General features: G+C 49.4%; 1 protein-coding gene and 1 long non-coding RNA gene across 9 annotated transcripts in view; one reads left to right on the forward strand and one right to left on the reverse strand.

Annotated features, from left to right (window-relative positions):
- Positions 1–15,955, reverse strand: LOC116662737. Its single transcript, XR_004318750.1, has 3 exons — positions 15,830–15,955; positions 15,254–15,356; positions 1–399 (listed from the first exon to the last, which is right to left on the reverse strand). It is a non-coding gene; the product is annotated as an uncharacterized LOC116662737 (long non-coding RNA).
- Positions 12,350–21,062, forward strand: part of SLC4A9 (solute carrier family 4 member 9) — a 17,848-nt gene continuing 9,135 nt past the window's right edge. For 3 of the 8 annotated variants that reach the window (XR_004318747.1, XM_032476894.1, XM_032476893.1), the window contains exons 1-15: positions 12,350–12,621; positions 12,970–13,130; positions 13,413–13,526; positions 13,951–14,006; positions 14,153–14,310; positions 14,561–14,648; positions 14,996–15,150; positions 15,541–15,657; positions 15,846–16,020; positions 16,192–16,325; positions 16,481–16,743; positions 17,645–18,345; positions 19,524–19,685; positions 19,833–20,011; positions 20,720–20,792. Coding sequence is in view for 7 of the 8 variants with exons in the window: in XM_032476894.1 (XP_032332785.1) it covers positions 12,404–12,621; positions 12,970–13,130; positions 13,413–13,526; positions 13,951–14,006; positions 14,153–14,310; positions 14,561–14,648; positions 14,996–15,150; positions 15,541–15,657; positions 15,846–16,020; positions 16,192–16,325; positions 16,481–16,743; positions 17,645–18,345; positions 19,524–19,685; positions 19,833–20,011; positions 20,720–20,792 (2,754 nt within the window). In the remaining variant the exon portion in view is untranslated. The remainder of the gene's footprint in view (positions 12,622–12,969; positions 13,131–13,412; positions 13,527–13,950; positions 14,007–14,152; positions 14,311–14,560; positions 14,649–14,995; positions 15,151–15,540; positions 15,658–15,845; positions 16,021–16,191; positions 16,326–16,480; positions 16,744–17,644; positions 18,346–19,523; positions 19,686–19,832; positions 20,012–20,719; positions 20,793–21,062) is intronic. The other 5 variants (XM_032476899.1, XM_032476895.1, XM_032476896.1 and 2 more) reach the window with 5 other exon arrangements.

Below are 21,062 nucleotides of genomic sequence, written 5' to 3' on the forward strand. Positions count from 1 at the left end.
GCCCCGCCCCGCCGCCCGCCGCCCCCTCCCCCCTCCCCTCCCCCGGCACTGGGACGCCCGCCCGGCTTGAGGCGCCGGCAGCGCAGCCCCCGACCCCGCGGGCGCGGCGGCGAAAGGGGGCGGGAGAAGGGGGCGGTGCTCACATATTTTGGGACTGGGCCAGGGCAGCCGCCGCCTGACTGTGGGTAGGGCTGCTGACCGGCAGGTGGCGGGGACCAGTTCCTACCTTTCTCCAAATGTTGGTCGCGCTGCAGCCTTGTGTCTGCTGAGCCGAGCTTCGCCCTTGGACACCCCTCACTTCTTCCCCTCTTCCAGGCCTGGTCCCTCCTGTCATCCCTGCTCTGAACCAGGGATCTCCACCCATGTCACCTTCTGAGCTTCAGAAACCTGCTTCTTCGCCTACCAACAAATCGAGTACTAAATAATAATTAAATCATTTATCATTTAAACATTAGACGTATGAATGCCAGCAGGTCTCGTGGGCCCGAGGTTACCAGAGTTGCAGTTACAAGCACTTGCATCAATTCAGCAAAGGAAGTTAGGATTTTTCCAGCCGCTGGAGTGGCTTCTCCCCATCTATTTTCCAGGATACATAGTCACCATTAGGATTTTTGAACTACGGGTTATAATTCCCAGGCTTCTGGGATTGGAGAGACACAGGCTGTGAAATAAGCCTCATACTGCTCCTGGCCTTTGAACAGCATCTTCTTCTCCAACCTAAAAACTGAGCCCCCTCCCACAGGACCCAGCTGGCTAGCCTAGGTTTCTGTGTTCAACAGGTGCCAGGAGACTGACTTGTTTCTCTTCCAGCGCATGTATTTTTACAGGGGTCTTCTGGAGTCAGTGTCCCGACCCAAAGAAATGACTCTCTCAGTAGGCATTTCAACTCCCAGGGACGTGCTGGGGAGGGAGTTGTGTGACAGAGGGCTGGGTTGGCATTCAGAGCCCTCAGATTGTGCCAGATAGAGCTGCTTGCCTGATTCAGCCCGTGTGTAGGGATAAAAACAGGCCTGCTATTTATACACAGTCTATCCCACTCTCCCTTCCCATCCCCACTTCTGCAGGGGTCAGTGCAACTCTGTGCTCTTAACTCGCCCCTAGCAATTCTCCCCAGGTTTGGGTTTCCATAACGCACTTGAACCACTACAGACCTAAGTTGGAATCCTGACTTTGCTTCTTACTGTGTGATCTTGGACAAGATATTTAATCTCACTGAGCTTCAGTTTCCACATCTCTCAAATGGGAATAACAATAATAGTAATGCCTACTTCATTGAGAACTTCTTGAAAATTGAACGAAGGAACACATATAGAGCAGTTAGTACAGTACCAGACATACTACAGGCTGTCACTAAATGGGACCTATGATTATTATTATTACCAAGCATTTTACATTGACCATTCCATTTCCTTAGAGACCTCTTCTCTCCCTTCCCCACAGATCTGAGGCTCCGCATGTGGTTGGGCTGGTTTTAGAAGGAAGCTCACCTGTCACCTATTTGGCCAAGCACCACTGTGGGATTATTCCTTTGGGTGATCAGTATCGGGCCTAGGACTTCAGTAGATTGTCACCACCCAGGCCACACCTTTGTCCTCCCTCAGCAGCTGCCTGACCACTTGCTTCCCCAAAACAAAGCTACCTTGGGATCACGGGTCTCCCCAGGGGAGGGTGGAGGGAAATACTTCCTGACAGCCAAGTCACCCCCCTCCCCCCACCAATGCCAGGTTCACACCCAGCTCTCCTGTCTCAGCCTGCCTCTCCCTTCACACACTCTGTCCTTCCGCCTTCTCACCCCTGCATCAGCCTTAGCCCACTCACAGGGCAACTCCAAGTTTTCATCACACCTGTGCGCCTCGCCCCAGCTAGGTTTGTGTGTCAGCCAGGGTTTATGGGAAGGGCCTGGAATGGTTTTGGGATAGTCACTTCTCCTCTTAGAAATTTGATCCTCTGATCAGAAAAAGGAATTACGATTCATGCTGGGGCAACCTCATTAACTCATTTATTCCAAAACCATTCCCTGAATGCTTTTCAGGCACCCGGGACACAGCAATAAACAAGAAAGCCAAGGATATGCTTTTCATGGAGCCCACATTCTACAATAGGGGGAGACAGCCAACCCATTAAGTAAATGAAAAAGGAAAATGGACCCTATGATGATAAATGCTAAGATGAAAGTTAAAATTCAATGATATACTATAGGCTGATGTGTCCCAGTGCTTGGGACAACACTTCAGAATTAGTGACTGATTAACAAAGCCTGTGACTTTAAAGGTGCGAAAGCATTCTAAGCCATGTACAGAGGGCAAAAACTTTGAGGTGGGAACAAGCATGGAGCACTCAGGGAACAGCGGGAAGGCCAGAAAGGAGGGAGGGATACGAGATTACATTGAAGTAAAGGCAAGAGACAGATAATAGAGGAGTTACAGGCCAAGGGAGATGCTAGATTGTATTCCCTACCACTGTGAGCATCAAATGATACATCAAGGGAAAAGCACAGTTATGCAGGATTCTTTCATGTCCTCCCCTCTCTCTACCCAGCACTCCCCCAACCTGCTCTCTGGCTGTCAAGTGCCAGGGACACATTCCTAAGGAAGTAGACAGACAGGCCACTCTGATTTCCCTGACTATCTATTGACCATGAGTGACTGAGGCTTGGAGACCTGTTGGCCCTGAGCCACTAGTGGGTTACAGATGGGCAAATCCAGAGCAGAAACCCTGGCATCCTGCTTCCCAGCCTGGTGCTGGGTTCCCAGGCCTCTGGAAAGGAAGTCTCTATGGGACACTGAGTGCCGCTGACTCTCTGCTAGGCCATACAGACCTTGAATTGGGGAGAGCACTCGCAAGCCAGTGGGGAGGAGGTGCTGACGGTGACAAGAAAGCGGTGAAGGGAACTTGGAGAGGGGACCAACCTGAGTCCCTTCCCCACTGTGGCTGAGATGTCTATACGAGTAGAGTGGTTCTCCCACACCTGCCTGTGCATCAGAATTACCTGGGAATTTATTTACAATAAAAAGTTTCAAGCCCCACCCCAAACCTCCTAATTCAAAACTCCTAGGGTGGGGCCCACGCATTTACACTTTTGACAGGTAATTCTGACATCAGCCAGGTCTGCATAATGAACTAGGACGAGTCAAACATCTGAACAAAATCTGAACCTCCAAGGCAGAGGCAGAAGAGCTTTAAGTAATGACACTTCCCATGCATGACCTTGTGTGATCCTCACAACTGCCCTAAGTCTAGAGGCTCCTCCCCATTTTAAAGGGGTGAAGCTGAAAAAGCTGAATAACAGCCCATGGCCACCCAGCTACTGAGAACCTTAGCCTCAATTTGAATTCCTCTCTTTTTCCTGGGCCTGTGCTTTTAAGCTCAACACTACCTTGAATAAATGCATAAACAATAGCCACCCTCTCTCTGCCTCTACAGACAGTAACATCCTCCGCTCTACTGAGGCTCAGCACTCCATCTCTCCTAGGGGTGGTGATAAGAACCTCTGTCTTACAGGCCTAGGTCAGGGCAGCAGGATACCTAGTGACACGGGTGCACTCTGGGGAGCCAGACTTTCACAGGTTCACATTTGGGTTCTGCTATTTTTCTAAGCTTTCTAACTTTGGGCACATCAATTTCTCTAACTTAAAGTTTGCTCACCTGCAAAATGGGGATAATTATGGGAGCAGAATATGATGCCTGGCCCACAGTAGGTGCTTACTTGGTGACAGCTGCACCTAAGAACAAATTCTTCCTTCCTTCCTTCCTTCCTTCTTCCCTCTCTCCCTTCCTTCCAGTGGGAGTTTAATAAGGTGCCGCTTTAACCTGGGCCAGCCATCCTCAGTTGAAATGGTCCCTTTCTGCTGGGAGATGGCCATGCTTACCAATGAGATGGTGGATCTGCAAGGCCACTGGGAGTTTTGGAAACCTCCACCGGAGAAAGCAGCCCTGGTCCTAGCTCTGAAAGAAGCATGTGCCCCCTAGGGGAGGCGATTCAGCTGCCTTCTCCTTCCATTCTCTGGGAGAAGTTAAGTCCTAAGCAGACCCAGAGCTCTGTTGGCTGGGGAGAGGGAAAAAGGAGAGGAGACTCCACTGAGGGTATGTCTATCACTATGTGAGCATGAGCCTAGAGTTATCCAAACTTGGAAGCTCAGGGTAAGGGGTCATTGCTCCTTACCCCAGCTGACTTCTCTCATGCCCATTCTCTATCCCCATGCGAGCCAGTTGATGAAGCAGTTTTGGGAGTGCAGCTAGATTTGAACTCAGTCCTCCCCTTTGAAGTCCTCGTGCATCTCCTTTCCTGACCTTACACCCTTACCTCCTGGAGGTAATGCCAGATAATGCTTCCTACACACCCCAGGGCTGGACAGGCTCTCACATCTGATTGCCTGGGGTTGGGATCCATTTGAATTAGATGAAAGATAGGAATGGATGAGGCGCGGAGGGGTTCAGGAATCCTGTCATCCCCAGAAGATGCTGAGCAAAGGATATTTTTGATGTGCTTGGCGAAGGCCTGGATTCCAAGCCACCCTCTTCCATGTCTGGGCCTATTTCTGTGACTTCAAGGGATTAAAGTCTCCAGTCCCAGGACTTTACCCCTTCAGCCATCCCCATCCCCTAACACATATGCTCTCTGTCGGCAGGGAGGGGCAGGTAATTCCTCACTCATCCATCATACAATCTGTCTCCCTCCTCAAACCTCAGGTTCCTCCGTGTGAAATGAAGAGTTGAAACAATTGTTCTGTATCCAGGCACTGGTCAGTGATGTGCATCATGAATTTTTTGCAGTCATGGTGCTGTCAAAAGGCTTGCTGGGCCAATTCTATGGCAAGCAACAGTGCCTGATCTACAGGGCATGATAACCTTTCCCTGTGTCTCAGCTTCTTCATCTCTAGATGAAGGGAGAATACCAATCTACTTAAGGGGGTTCTTGTGACAGTTGAATGAGATAGCGTCTCTGAAAGTGCTTGGCAAAATGGAAAGCCCCATACAAAGAGGTCAGTACTATTATTAACTTTGCTAGGGCTCAACCTTGGAATGAGGTCACATCACATCGCATGCTAGGAATTAATAAACTTGGTTCCTCTTAGAAATTCGGTCACAGAGCTGCAATTTAACAATTTAACATAATCCATTTACTCTTTTTTATGACTAAGGGTTGATTGATCTAAGACAGTGGTTCACAAAGGAAGAGATACTGCCTCCTGGGGGACATTTTAGGACTCTGTGGGGGAGTTTCTGGTTGTCACCAATTTGGAAGTCTTCAGCCTTTTGGGGGGAAAAGCTGTCAGATCCACACAATTAAGAATTGCCCCAAATGATATTACTTGTTTGTGGACTTTAAACTATGATATAAATGAACTTATTTACAAAACAGAAACAGAGTCACAGACAAAGAAAACAAATTTATGGTTACCAAAGAGGGAAGGGGAGGAGGAAGGGATAAATTAAGAATTTGGGATTAGTAGATACAAACTACAACATATAAAATAGATAAACAACAAACTCCTACTGTGTAGCACAGGAAACTATATTCAATGTCTTGTAATAACCCATAATGGAAAAGAACATCAAAGTGAACCTATATGTATAACTGAATCACTTTGCTGCACACCAGAAACTAACACAGTGTAAATCAACTATATTTCAATTTTTAAAAATTAGGGGGAAAAAAAAAGAATTGCCCCACTTTCCATGCTGCTTTTGAGTGTCCCACTAGACATTCATATGGGTGAAAACCTTGATTAAATTACTTCAGCCTAGACTCGTCTCTCAGTTATACAAAAATTGAAAAAGAGTTTTTGCACTGATTTTCCCAGGAATGAAATTAGTGTGAATTGTTTTTTCTGGTGGTATCTGAGTTGCCAAACAACAAACCTAGATCAGTTAGTATTTGTAGCTGCCCCATTCAAGGTGAGTCTGTGTAGGTGCAAGCAATGAGCTACTTCATTGAGATTTCTAGAGTAGTTGTGACCAAGAATTTGCATATGCAAGTAATATTATTTTATTTTTAATCACCTTCTCTTCTATATTAATTAGGATATTGACTGTCTTTAAAGAGTAAATGTGCAGCCAGAAAGAGAAAGAAAAATACCATATATCACTTATATGTGGAATTAAAAAAAAAAGACAAGCTTATTTACAAAACAGAAACAGACTCAAAGACATGGACAACAAACTTATGGTTACCAGGGTGGGAAGGGGTTGGGAAGGGATAAATTGGGAGTCTGAGACTTGCAGATACTAATATATATAAAATAGATAAACACCAAGTTTATACCGTACAAGGAACTGTTTCCAATATCTTACAGTAACTTATGGTGAAAAAGAATATGAAAATGAATATATATATATTCATGTTTGACTGAAACATTATGCTATATACCAGAGATTGACCCAACACTGTAAACTGACTATATTTCAATAAAAATGTATATTTAAAAAAAGAGTAAATGTTCAGATAGGATATTCTTTGTGAACTTCATTTCAGGATAGTAAAGGGGTGTTAATGAATTTGTTATAAAAAGGAAATACTGATTCTGAAAGCATTGAGAACCACTAACACAAGAGATATTCACATGAAATATGAACAACTATATCCTTTGTAAAAGTGCTGTTCTTGATATTATTACATATAAGGTCCCTGGCCAGTGTGTAATTAACTCCTCTTGCAGTTCAATGTTAGGAAGTATGGCTCATGACTATCTAGTAGAGGTACTTCCTTGTATAAGATTATGCAAGTGTGGAATTCATATTTTCACTTTTTACATCTACCGCAAGGAAGCACACAGTTAAGTTTTGGTGCTCAGTTGCAGTGATTATCCCCGGCCCAGTATTTTGAGGACAATTATTTCTTTCTTCTCCAACTTGGTTTCACTACTGGGACTCTTTAATCATCTTTTAATATTTACTTGTTTCTGTGTCTCTTGTGTAAATCTTCTCTGGAAATAAGAGGAGCATACGTATTTAGTATGAAAGTCAAAGATCACATACCTGCCCTTGCCTTCCCACCACTTCCTGAATCTAGGTCAGAGGTGCCTGGAAAGCTTGAGGTAGAGCAGTTTATGGCAGGTTCAGGTGGTTATGCTCTGCAGACTTGGTCTCTCTGATACCTGTGCCTCTTCCCTGCAAAGGCTCTCACCTCTCCACTCCAGATTGGAGTTGGGGGAGGCACTGTGAGAAGGAGCAGCAGGCTCCAGCTGTCAGGGTGCACTCCAAGTCTTGGCTGGATCTTGGTGGCCTGGACTCATGGTAGGATCAGAAAAGGGTACCCTAGCTCCAGGATTGGAGAAGCCCAAAGCACCAGCTGGAGCAACTTTCCCTCCACACACACACTCCCCAAGCATCTTGTCTGAATCCCTCAGAGCAGAGGCTTGGAAGCTCAGACTGAGGCATGGGACTGACTCTGTGAATCCTGGGTCCACTTGCCCCTCGCTCTGACTTTGGGCAAGATACCTCTCTGAGCCTCAGTTTCCTCATCCAGAAATGGCAACGTTAGCTACCCCAAAGGACTACTGTAAAGACTCACTGAGACAACCTGCAAGGTGCTAAGGCAGCGCTTAGAACCCATCAAGTGCTTGAAAGCTGGCAGAGGCTGTTCATTCCAGCGGCCCTAGTTTGGTATGAGGCATATGCCTATCTGCTGCCCCCAGCTGTGAGCTCCTGGAGGCAAGAGCGTGCATTCAATCTCAGCTCCTCATTCATAAGCTCAGTGACTATGGCAAATTGCTTAAACTTTCTGAGCCCGTGTTCTTAGAATATAGTGGGACAAATGAAATATACCTCAAATTTGTGGTGTGAGTAAAATTAACAGTGGTTATTTGGAGGTAAGGGCATTATGAAAATTTATTTTATTTTATGTTCTTTTTATTCTTATGAGCATTTTCTCTTTTTCCTATAACACATATGAATTATTCATGTATTTTAAGTCACTTCTCAAAAACATGTTTTTCCTAAAAAGAAATACTTAAATTTATTTAGTGCTCAGTATATTTTAGGTGTTGTTCTAAGCACTTTGCATATATTATTTCATTTAATTCTCACATCTCTGAGGAAGATAGTATTTTCACCCCCATTTTATAGGTGAGAAAATTAAGGCTTAAGCAGATTGAGCAATTCACCCAGTCGGTTTTAAGTGAATCTAGATATGAGATAAAATTACATGAAACTATACACATATACACACACACAGATAAATGAGTACATGCAGAAACAAGTGAAATCTGAATAAGGCCTTCAGTCTACTTAAGAGTGTTGTACTTATGTCATCGCCCTGGTTTTGATATCATACTATTGTTATAAGTTACCATTGGGGGAAGCTGGATGAAAGGTACCAGCCAGACACCTCTCTACCTTGTTTTGCAACTTCTTCTATAATTAGACTCACATAAATAGTTTTTTAAAACAAGTTAAATTAAAAGTTTTTAAAAACGAGAAGTTTTTAAAGGCCTGCCATAAGGATTACATGAGATAATGCGCCTAGCACAGTGGTTGGACACAACTGACATTTCAGTATTTGATCATTTCCTTCTTCCCCACTCTGGGAGTGAGTATTTTCATAATTCTATAATAATAACAGGCTTCCTTTATGGTGTTACTGTGTACCAGACCTATGCAGTAGGCACTTGTATTATTCCCCTTTTACTGATAGGAAGACTCAGGCTCTGCAAAGATAAAACCTCTTCTCCACTTGCTAGGAAGTGACCAGGCCTGGATTTACACCCAGGAGGCCTGTCAGTGACCCTGCTCCCTCCCCCTCAGGGCCAGCTCAGACTACAGCTAAAGGTTTACTTTGAACCTTGGGAATCATCTACTCCAACTGTCTCAGTTTACTTGGAAGAAAGCAGGCTCAGAAGGGGCCAGGGCTTTGTTCAAGGACACCCAACAAGTCTGTGACTGAGCCAGGATGAGAACTAGGTCTTTGAACTCCTGGGCAAGGGCATTTTCCAGTGCTCTCGCCCAGGGCTGTTCGCTCAGACAGCACACCTTCACCGGCCCTGTCTGGGAGACCACTGATGCCCACAGGTAGACCTGTGGTTTCCCACTCACATCCCCCACCAACGTGTGCAGCTTAGGGCACTTGAGGCCCTAGAGGTGGAAGCAGGGATGGGGAGGGTGGAGGCATGGTTGCCCTCTACTGCAGGCAGCCTTGGGAACCAGGGAAGTTGGGGCCATAGAGAGGACAAGGGCAGACCCTTTGAACTTTGGCTGGAGCCTGGGTGGAAAGGGAGAGTGTGTTTGTGAGGGGGTATTCATGCCAAATCCATGCTCTTGTCCCCCTCAGGCACTCTTGAGTCACTTGCCCCTGAGGTTGGGACACATTCTTGAAGGGGGTGGTCACAGGGATTCCCCGCCCTGAGGCCCTAGGCCAGTTTCCATTCATCCTGGGACTGAAACCAACTCCCCCTTCAGACTCAGCACCCAGTCCCCAACTGGTAATACAGTGACTCTCTTCTCTAATTCCTGCCCTGGGTGGGACCTCCTTGGACTTGGAGCGATTCACCCCAAGTCCAGACTTGGGGTTGGGGGGGAGGGCCGGTCTGAGTCCCATTTTTCAGGGAACAAATGGGTCCCAGGTATCTAGAGGGGGGTTGACCTATATTTAGATTAGTGACTGGTCTCTCTCCCCATCCCTGTTGGGCTCTTCCTACTCCATCCCACCAGGCCAATCTGCATTGAGGCAGAGCAAAGCTGAGGATCAAGGACCCTGTCCTGCCATCTCGCCACTTCTGTGCCCTCGTGAGTCTGTTGGGAAGCAAACCTGCGCTGCTCGGCCCAAGGGAGCGGCCCTAAAGATCCGACCTGCGGGGAGCAGCGCCCTCGTGTGGCCTCTAGGAGAAGCGCAGCTCATTTCCCAGCCCTACCCCTTTCCATGAGCTCATTGAACAAGTATTTATTGAATGCCAATAGGTGCTCTAGGAGCTCTAGATAGCTAAAATACCTGCTCCGTGGTCGGTACATTCCACTGTGTGTGTGTGTGTGTAGGGCCAGGCAATAAACGATAAAAAGTAAATAAATAAAAGAGGCAGTTACAAGTACTGATAATTGCTAGGAAGAAAATAAAACAGAAACCATAAGCAAAACAAAAAGACCACCTATGGAATGAGAGAAAATATTTGCAAAAGATGAGATTGACAAGGGCTTAATTTCCAGAATATATAAACAGCACATACAACTTAATAAGAAAAAAACAAAAAACCCAATCCAAAAATGGGCAGAATTCCTAAACAAGCAATTCTACAATGAAGACATACAAATGGCCAATAGGCATATGAAAAAATGCTCAATATCACCAATTATCAGAGAAATGCAAACCAAAACTGCAGTGAGGTATCACCTCACACCAGTCAGAATGGCCATCATTCAAAAGTTCACAAACGACAAATGCTGAAGAGGATATGGAGAAAAGGGGAATTTCTTACACTGTTGGTGGGAATGTAGTTTGGTGCAGCCACTGAGGAAAACAGTATGGAGATTCCCCAAAAGACTGAAAATAGACTTCCATATGATCCCACTCCTGGGCATATTTCCAGAGGGAACTTTAATTTGGAAAGATACATTCTCTGCAATGTTCACAGCGGCACTGTTTACAAAAGCCAAGAATGGAAACAACCTGAATGTCCATTGACAGATGACTGGATAAAGAAGCTGTGGTATATTTATACAATGAAATACTATTTAGCCATAAAAAAGAATAAAATAATGCCATTTGCAGCAACATGGATGGATCTGGAGATTGTCCTAAGTAAAGTAAGCCAGACAGAGAAAGAAAAATACTATATGATATCACTTATATGTGGAATCTAAAAAAAAGACAAATGAACTTATTTATAAAACAGAAACAGACTCACAGACATAGAAAACAAACTTATGGTTACCAGAGGGGGAAGAGGGTCAGAAGGGATAAATTGGGAGTTTGAGATCTGCAAGTACTAACTACTATATATTAAGTAGATAAACAACAAGTTTCTACTGTATATATAGCCCAGGGAACTATATTCAATATCTTGTAGTAACTTATGGTGAAAAATAATATGAAAACGAATATATGTATGTTCACGTATGACTGAAGCATTATGCTGTATACCAGAAATTGAACATTGTAAACTCACTATACTTCAGTAAACATATATATTTTTTTTCTTGTATATGTATATACATATACAAGAAAAAAAGAAAGAAAATAAAACAGAAAAAATGTGATGTAAAAACTTAGGATTGGATGGAAAAGGGAGGTTTCCTTGAGTAGGTAATGTCTGAGGTGAGGCCTAGGTAACAGGGATCCAGTCCTGTGAGGATCTGGGGAAAAAAATCTTCCCTTGCAGAGAAAAGAGCTACCACAAAGACCCTCTGGCAGGAACAGGCTTTGCATAAGAAAGGAAGACCAGTCTGACTGCAGAGGAGTGAGCAAGGACAAAATGGGTATGAGATTCCATCAGGGATGAGGGCTGGGGCTAGACTATAGATCTTGTAGGCCATGACAGGGTTCGATTATCCTTCTAGGAGTAATGGGAATGTAGTAGGTGGGTTTTGAGCAGAAGAGTAATACAGTATCATTGTCTTTTAAAAGGACCCCTATGGCTGCCATGTGGAGAATGGGAGAGTGGAAGCAGGGAGATCACTGCAAGAGATTAGAAAGCTATTGAAATAATTCAGGTGAGACATCCTGGTGACTTGGAACAACGTGGCAGTTTGGGGCAGGGTGGAGAAGGGGAGATGTGGTTGGATGCTGGGTCTATTTTGAAGGCAGAGCCAATAGGACTTGCTAATAGATTACATTCTCCCTTGCTTATTTGGCCCCAGGAACTCCTTCACACACACACATCCTAGTTGGCCCCTCCATCCTTACTGCAGGGGCTGAGTTAGAGGAGCTGATCCCAGGCACACAGCTAAATTGGGAAGTTTCCAGGTGTCGGGCAGGCACTGTGTTCTCCATGAACTGCCTCCACTTTCCACCATTAGTCCTTTTAATGGGCAGAGCCTCCGTCTGCCGTCTCCCTTAGCCTGCCTGACTTCTGTAGATCCAGTTATTTATTAGGTCTCTGTTTGTCCAAATGGGTGCCCTCAGGGTGCGTTGGTGACACCCCAAACAGTCCCCAGTATTTGGTGTTTGTATTTGATACAGAGTAGGGAGCAGTATAATCTGGGGTCAGTCCTGAGACCCAAATCAGCAATGTACTCCTATTAATTTACACAAAACAGTGGGGTCCTGATCCTGAGAAAGATCAGGCTAGCCTCACACTCTCAAGGTAGCAGGAGAGGAGAAAACAACAGGGGAGGAAGTGACAGGTTGGCTCTGGAGTCAGCAGGCCTTGCTCTGTTTGTGTTGTGCTGCACGGTGGGGTGCATTATAAATGCAGCCAGCCAGAGGGCCCCTGGCCCCAGAACCTACGGGAAAGTCTGTGCAAGCCTCACTGAGATGAAGCTGCCAGGCCAGGAGGAGTTTGAAGTCTCCGGGTCTTGTGAAAATGTGCCCACTGGAGAGATGGACAGTGTCGCTGGATCTGACCCCAGCCCTGATGGCCCCTTAGACACAGACAGCAGGGACCTGAGGGTACCCAAGGACCCTCTGCTCTTCATTCAGCTGAATGAGCTGCTGGGCTGGCCTCAGGTGCTGGAGTGGAGGGAGACAGGCAGGTGAGTGGGACCTAGGCCAGTTTTATGAGGTCCTTCCCCTTCCCCCTTGGGACCTCCTCCATGACTCCCATCTCTTTCTGGGTGGGGGGCAGTATTTTCACCCCCAATCAGGAGTCCCTGTGTTTTGCATTTCAGACCCTTGCCCTCTGTGGTTCTCAGTCTTCTCGGCAGTCTGGTTTTGAATTCCCCAAGACCCAAGATAAGGGACAACATCCAGGGTGGGGTGTACTCTGCACCACTGGGCTCACGACTCCCCCATTGCCTCCCCTTCCCTGGCTCTCCTGTGCCCCCACTCCTGGACCTGGGAGAGATGCTCCCAATAACACTGTCTACCCACCTTCTCCACAGGTGGGTGCTATTTGAAGAGAAGCTGGAAGTGGGTGCAGGCCGGTGGAGCACCCCCCATGTGCCCACCCTGGCGCTGCCCAGCCTTCAGAAGCTCCGCAGCCTACTGGCCAAGGGCCTCGTCCTGCTAGACTGTCCAGCTCAGAGCCTTCTGGAGCTCGTGGGTATGTTAGGAGCCTTTGCTGGGGGGACCTGGGCAGCCATGCCATTTCCCTAATATTTCCCCCCAAGTCTTTCAATGTTCCTGAGCCTGCTTCACCCCACCCTAGGGATTATTCATCCCTGTCACAGGGGAGAGATGGAAATGCAGAGTGGAAAAGCAAGTTCACTGTTCTCTGCATTCCCTGATCGAAGAAGGGAAAGGGACCTGCACAGCGGGGAAAGGGGATAAGTTCAGGGGCAGGGAGTCCTCTGGAAAGGGCTCGAGCCCCACCCGGCTTCTCCAGAGCAGGTGACTGGAGTGGAGTGGCTGAGCCCAGAGCTGAGGGGGCAGCTGAAGGCCTTGCTGCTGCAGACACCCCAGCACCTCATCCAGTCCACCGGCACCAGCCCTTGCCAGGGTGAGAGGCCCCTCCCTGCACCCAAGACCAAAAACCCTGGGATGGAAGGGTCCCAGGTCTCCCCTGCACTTTCCCGGACCAGGAGTGGCCTAGCCTCAGCTTAGATCTCAACCCAGGGCTCATGGGGGAGAAGTGGGGGTAGTAGTGAGGGGAGAAGAATGGAGGGGCTAGAATCACAACAGCCAGAGCCCTGTGAACAGATGGTCTTGGGAAGCACTGTGCCAGAGCTCTGCACACACTATGTCACTGAATCTTCACAATCACCCTGTGAGGTAATAGCACAATTATCCTCATTTTAGTGATGAGGATCAGAGAGGGAAGGTGTGCTCCAGTTTTCACAATTTGGCGAAGCTGATCAGGGAGACCTGTTGGATCCACCCCCAATGCCTGTGCTCTTTAATTACCACATGATCCTGTTTTGTAGGATCTGCCCAACCAAGAGAGGCTTCTCATGATGAGGAAGCTCCCCTGAAGGAACAGGTTTGTGGCCCTTCCTTGGACAGGGCTGAGAGGGTCCAGGGATTAACAGAGGTCCTCCCTCCACTGGACTCATCAGTCAAGATTCTGCCAACTCCCCTTCCCCAAATAGTCTCTCATCCTCTGTGTCTCTTTGAACCCCCACCCAGCATCAGAACCCCCTGAAACGGAAGCTCCCTCCAGAGGCTGAGGCAGGGGCTGTGTTGGCAGGAGAGCTGGGCTTCCTGGCACAGCCACTCGGTGTCTTTGTGCGACTGCAGGAACCAGTGGTGCTGGGGCCCCTTATTGAGGTGCTCCTACCCAGCAGGTGAGGCTGCTGGGTGGGAGTCGGGGATCCTGGAGCCCAGTGAAGGCTTTTACTGGGAGAGGATTAAGAGGTGTTTGGGTGCAGTCCTCTGGAGGTATTTGGGAGTGGTGCTCAGTGTGAAGGCAGTGGTCAAGGCTGCAAAGGTGTGCATGTGAGTGTATATTTGAAGGCTGGTAGGGAGATCAGAGGCCAGGGCTGCCCTGTGGGATAGCAGCCTCTGACCCTCCCTTGGGCCTGATTCCTTCTTCAGGTTTTTCTGCCTCCTCCTTGGTCCCCCGACATTGGGAAGGAGCTACCGTGAGATGGGCCGGGCAGTGGCCGTCCTCCTCAGTGACCCTGTGAGTCGGCAGGCGTGTATGTGTGTGTGCACGCACCCATGCATAGGCTCCTGTCAGTGAGTGTGGACTCTATGTGTGACTGAGGACAGCGATGAAGCAGAGTGTGGCTTCATATTAGTGAGCCTGAGCACTGAAGTTTCCTTGGCTACCACTGCACACACACACCCACCTAGCACAGTCCTGGCACACAGTAGGCACCCACAGATACTCACTGAATACAAGCGCACATGGATGAATGCTTGAATGACTCGTCTGCCTATGTGACTTGTGTCTAGTTTTGAAGCTGTGAAAACGCATAGAAGGGTACAGATCTGTATTTACTGCCCCCTCTGTGCCCCTGTCCCCAGCAATTCCAGTGGTCAGTTCGTCGGGCCAGCAGCCTTCATGACCTTCTGGCAGCTCTAGATGCCTTCCTAGAGGAGGTGACAGTGCTCCCTCCAGGTCGGTGGGACCCAACAGCTCGGATTCCCCCGCCTAAACGTCTGCCCGCTGAGAACAAAAGGTATATGGGAGTCTTAATCCCATATAGATCCTTCCCCACTGGCCTTGGGTCCAGTTCCACAGCTGAGGAGGGCAGAGGTCCCAGGCAAGGGACAGAGACCTACCTGTTTGGATTTGGAGTCGGGCTGACTTGAGTTCCGCTGGACCACTCTGTCGCTGTGAGACCTTGACCGAGAATCTTCTGCTGCCGGCACCTGGCTTTCACTTCTGTTAGAAGGTCACAGTATGATCTGGACCTTTTTAAGGAGAGGTCCACGTCTCCGCGATCAGAGTCGCGTCCCCAGCCAGCAGAGACAGGAGCCGCCACCAGGGGGCAGGGCGCCATGAATTCCTGCGCTGAGTCCAGGTCTGGTTGGAGATCCTAAGCCAACTTGGGTTCCCCTTGTCCCAGGCTCCCCTCGCAACTGCGGGAGGCCAAGAGCCCCTCTGCCCAGCGAGGGGCCCTGGCTGAGGACAGGCATGGCCGCGGGCCGCACATACCCAACCCAGAGTTGCAGCGGACTGGCAGGTGAGGCGAGCTGGGTGGAAGGAAGGGTAGAGGTCCTGGGGGAGTGGGAGGAGTCACAGGGGCACAGAGGCCTGCGCTCCCTGGGGGCGGGGGCGGGGTGGGGGGCGCTCACCCGGGCACAGGGAAAGCAGCGCGGAGAGGGGTGTGGGTTGAGGAAACCTGGATCACTGACCATCCGCGGGCGGGAGGCTGTTCGGGGGCCTTGTCCAGGACGTGTGCCGGAAGGCCTCGTGGTACCCCAGCGACTTCTCGGACGCCCTGCACCCCCAGTGCTTTTCAGCCGTGCTCTACATTTACCTGGCCACCGTCACTAATGCCATCACTTTCGGCGGTCTGCTGGGAGAAGCCACCGACGGTGCTCAGGTGGGTAGGTGGAGGCAAGAAGGGGTTAGGCCCAGCTCTGGTGTTCCACCAGCCATGCCCTTTGCCCTTCTCTGGTACTATGGGGGTGCTGAGGAGGCTCCCCAGAAGCTTAGGATCCTGTGCTGAGGACTCCGGGGTCCTGTGCTGACAGGGTCCACTGTTGATTTCTAGGGGTTGCTGGAAAGCTTCCTGGGCACGGCAGTGGCTGGAGCTACCTTCTGCCTGATGGCTGGCCAGCCCCTCACCATCCTCAGCAGCACTGGGCCAGTGCTGGTCTTTGAACGCCTGCTCTTCTCCTTCAGCAGGTAGAACTCCCCGAACCCACTAGCACACCCTCAGCCTGGTCTCAGCTAAGTCAGTAGCGGAGAGTGGGAACTGCTTGGCTCCAGAGGCAGCTGACCTGGATTAGACTGGGAGCAGAATGGGCTCTGCCAAGCCCTGCCTGTCTCTCACCCCCCAGAGATCACAGCCTGGACTACCTGCCCTTCCGCCTGTGGGTGGGCATCTGGGTGGCCACCTTTTGCCTGGTGCTGGTGGCAACAGAGGCCAGCGTGCTGGTGCGCTACTTCACCCGCTTCACCGAGGAAGGCTTTTGTGCTCTCATCAGCCTCATCTTCATCTATGATGCCGTGGGCAAAATGCTGAACTTGACCCGTGCCTATCCCATCCAGAGACCTGGTTCTCCCGCCTATGGCTGCCTCTGCCAGTATCCAGACCTGGGAGGTGGGTGAGGGAAATAGGGAACTTGGCAAAATGAGGGAGGATGCAGGAGGGGCTGTCCCCTTGCTGTTCCCCTTAGTTCAACAAAATGCTGAGTACTTAACCAGTAACTGGCAGTACTCTTTCCTACTCTGGTTCTCAGTCAATTGAAAAACAAGTCAACAGAGCAGGCCCAATATCATTTTTATTTCTGACAATGGTTCTATCTATGGGTGAACGGGATTCCTAATGATGAAGAATATGGTTCTATCTATGGGTGAACAGGATTCCTAATGAATGAAAACCCAAATTAAATCAACTTACCCAACTAGTCATGGCTGCACTGGACAGGGAATGTCTTGCCCTAGAAGAGCAGAGCTAAATGCATACATGGCGCAGGCAATTTACTCCCCAGATAAGGAAAGGAAGGGGCAGGGCCAGACATGCCCCGTTTCTTCTCCCAAACTCACCAATCAAATAAATCGCTGCTCTTCCCCTAGGCCCAGTGACTGGGCAGAGAGAAGCACAGAGTACTACACTTGCACGCATCCCTCCACATGGACGGAAACATCAGGACTGGGGAACAGGTGCTCTCTCAAGGGTATCAGACTCTGTGCTGGGCATAAACAAGACCAGTTCTGGCCCTGGTGGAAACACAGATTTGTGTGCTTATCCATTGACTGGGCATCTTCTTTGGCCAGTCCTGTGCGGGCACCAGGGATAGAAATGGGTAGGGAATTTGAAGGGACAAGGGCATGAGGCAATGTCCCGAGGACAGATTTGGTAGTGATTGGAGTCAGCAGACAGATAAGTCAGAACTAAGAATTCTCTGGTTCAGCTGGACCTGTGAGATGAGGCTCCTGATTAGGACTGGAGAAGTTTCCCAGGGGAGGAAAATATATCTGAATTCTTCTTTGCTTCCCAGGAAATGAGTCTCAGTGGACAAGCACAAAGCCAAAAGATAGAGATGACATCTTAAGCATGGTGAGGGTCTGTTCCTGGGAAGGCCTGGGAAAGAAAGGGTGGAGGCCAAAGAAGTCAGGGGTTCCTGGCTCTTCCCACCCCTCACAGGTCACTGAGGCCCAGCCATTTGCTATGGCAGGAGATCTCCTATCTTGTGCTTGTTCTCAGTGGACATTAGTGGACGTTTATTCCACTATATGTAACCCCATCGCTGACCATCTTTCCACACAGGACCTAGGCCTGGTCAATGCATCCTTGCTGCCCCCACCTGAGTGTGCCCGGCGGGGAGGCCACTCTCGTGGCCCCGGCTGTGACATGGTCCCCGACATCGCCTTCTTCTCCATCCTCCTCTTCCTTATCTCCTTCCTCTTTGCCACAGCCCTCAAGCACGTAAAGACCAGCCGCTTCTTCCCCTCGGTGGTGAGTGTCATTTCTCTTTCTGTGGGGCAAAATTGGCTCTTGGCCTCGAGTCCTGTCTGCAAATGGAAAGGGGTACAGAAGGAGGGGGATGGTGGCCTCAGCCTGACCAAGTGTCCACCGTGTGGCCAGGTGCGTAAGGTACTGGGAGACTTCTCCTCGGTCCTGGCCATCCTGCTGGGCTGTGGCCTTGATGCCTACCTGGGCCTAGCCACGCCGAAGCTCATGGTGCCCAGAGAGTTCAAGGTGAGAACTGGGAGTGTAGGGAAGAGGGCGAAGCAGGGCCAGCAGACGACCCTAGAGGAGGAAGATGAGTAGATCCCACACGTCTCCTCTAGTCTTGTTTTCTCATTCATAAAATAGAAATAGTATAATGGCCTCACAGAGTTGTTGTGAGGACACATCGTGTGCTATAGTGAGCACAGACTACTAGGTTGCTATTTTTATAGGTAAGGAGTTAAAAGAATGGGTTCTGGTCATCCAGCCCTGGGTCTGAGCTCCATTTTTGCCATTTCCTAGCTGTGTGACCATAGGCAAGTTAACCTACATTCTGAGCCTCAATTTCTTCATCTGTGAAATGGAAATAATAAATAACAATAGTTCCTACCTCATGGGTTATTTTGAGGTTCACAGAAGAACATAGTGTAAAGCACTATCACGTGCCAGGACTGGCACATACCAACACGTCAGTAAATGCAGGTATTGTTGTTATGTGTTCTCCCTACCCTTGGCATGGCCCTACCCACTGCACTACTCCCCACTCTCTTCTCTGTACCCCCGATTGCCTGCTCTGATCTGGTGGCTAGAGCTCCCTGCCCAGGGCATGACAGTGTGCTGACTTAGCACAGAAACTTTGCCTGTGCATTTGGGGCCCTCCCTTCATGCTTCCCTCAGGACAGGAGTGCAGGGGGGCTCCTGCTGGGTGAGCCTCAGGGGCTCGGAACCCAAGACAGCAACTGGGGCCCCTCCCCCACACAGACGCTTATAATCAGAGCAGACGCAGACACACCCAGCCCTGCCCCATCCCTAGATCAGACAGGTCTGAGCCTGAGCTGCCCCACCCTAGATGGTTTGGGGGTGGGGGTGCCTAGGGAGAAGGGCTCTGAACATCAAGAAGTGTGGGTAGGCCTCATCCACCACCTCCTCCTCTTGCAGGGAGGGAGGGACCCTGAGAATCAAAGTCCAGAGCTCCTGGCTCCAGCCCAACCCCCAGGCTGGGTCCCCCTCCTTCTTCTTTCTGGCATCCCTAACCTGGACTGCTTTGAACCAGCTGTGCACACATAAGACTGCTCCCACCTAACATTCAGTGTCTTGGGGTGGGCAGGGGTTGGGGAGCATTGTGGAAAAAAGCCAAGGCTGGGGTGTGCAGGTGAGGTGCTCTTGAGAGACCCTCTCCAACCTATCTGTGGACTGCCCTCCCCCAGCCCACACTCCCTGGGCGTGGCTGGCTGGTATCACCTTTTGGGACCAACCCCTGGTGGCTGAGTGTGGCAGCCGTCCTGCCTGCCCTGCTGTTGTCTATCCTTATCTTCATGGACCAGCAGATCACAGCGGTCATCCTCAACCATGCCAAATATAGACTTCAGGTAAGGCCTGCTAGGTAAGACCCTAGGTCCCCAGACCAAGGGACAGAAGCTCCAGGGTGGGGTCCAGGCTCCCCATCTCCTACCCTAGAGGACAGAGGGCCCAGGTCTGGCCTAGTTTCATCCTCTTTGCCCCACCACTACCTTCAGAAAGGAGCTGGCTTCCACCTGGACCTCTTCTGTGTGGCTGTGCTGATGCTGCTCACATCAGCACTCGGGCTGCCCTGGTATGTCTCAGCCACTGTCATCTCCCTGGCCCACATGGACAGTCTTCGGAGAGAGAGCAGAGCCCGTGCCCCAGGGGAAGCTCCCAGCTTCCTGGGCATCAGGTGAGGCCAGTATTCAGGAGGCTGGAATGAGAGGTGGGTGCAAGGTGGGGTAGTGGGTGACAGGGCAGAGTAATTTGGGCAGTTTAAATTTTAAGCTGATGACTCCAGAGGGCTTCTCTCACTGCTCCACGAGCACTGCAGTGGGGTGAATGGATGGGTTCTGGGCCCTGAGATGGGTGAGTTAGATCTTCCTCCCTCCTCTTTCAGCCATGCGACTGGGAGGGGCTTCAAGAGGAGCATCATGGATATAAGGGTGGAGGCAGCCAGGGCTGAGCAAGGATGAGGTGCCACCTAATAATCCCCACTCAGTGTAGAAGCATCTCATTGATGTTACAAAGTAACCATCACAAAAACAATTTTGTTGGAAACACACTCTGTCAAAAGTATGTGAAATCAACTTTGCAAATTGTGGAACAAAAGTGTTTATGGTAGTATAAAAATTGCTAATTTTCCATCAAAATAAAAACAAAGAGCAACTGTGAGCTTGAGCTGATGAAGAGGCCTGGAACCCCCATAATGAAGTGCCCTGTCCCTCCCTCTCCACCAATTTTTCACACCAAGCTAAGGCCCTCTCCCCGCCAGGTAACTATTGGGGGATCCCTCCACTTCCCTTCCGCCAGGGTCTGTTATGGAGTCTGGCCAGTGTCTGCAGCTTGGGATCCCCAAGGGCTCACCCAGACCTTGGCTCTCTCCTCCCTGTCCCAACAGAGAGCAGAGGCTGACGGGCCTGGTGGTGTTCATTCTCACAGGAACCTCCATCTTCCTGGCACCTGTACTCAAGGTACCTTCGCCTGACAGGCCAGCATCAGGGGCAGGGAACTAATTATGATAAGTAAAGCAAGAACTGACGCTGGCTGAACATTTACTGCACACTAGGCACTGTGTTAAGTTTTCTCTATACATGGTCTCATTTAATCCTCATAATAACCCGAGAGGCATATATACTTTACAAATGAGGAACCTGAAAGTTAAAGAGGTTAAGTAGCTTGTAAGAGACCACTAAGAGAGCTAGTTTCTTGGATCTATCTGAAAACCCAAACTCTAACCCAGT

Source organism: Camelus ferus, chromosome 3, assembly GCF_009834535.1.
Source record: "Camelus ferus isolate YT-003-E chromosome 3, BCGSAC_Cfer_1.0, whole genome shotgun sequence".
In the NCBI taxonomy this organism is placed as follows: domain Eukaryota; kingdom Metazoa; phylum Chordata; class Mammalia; order Artiodactyla; family Camelidae; genus Camelus; species Camelus ferus.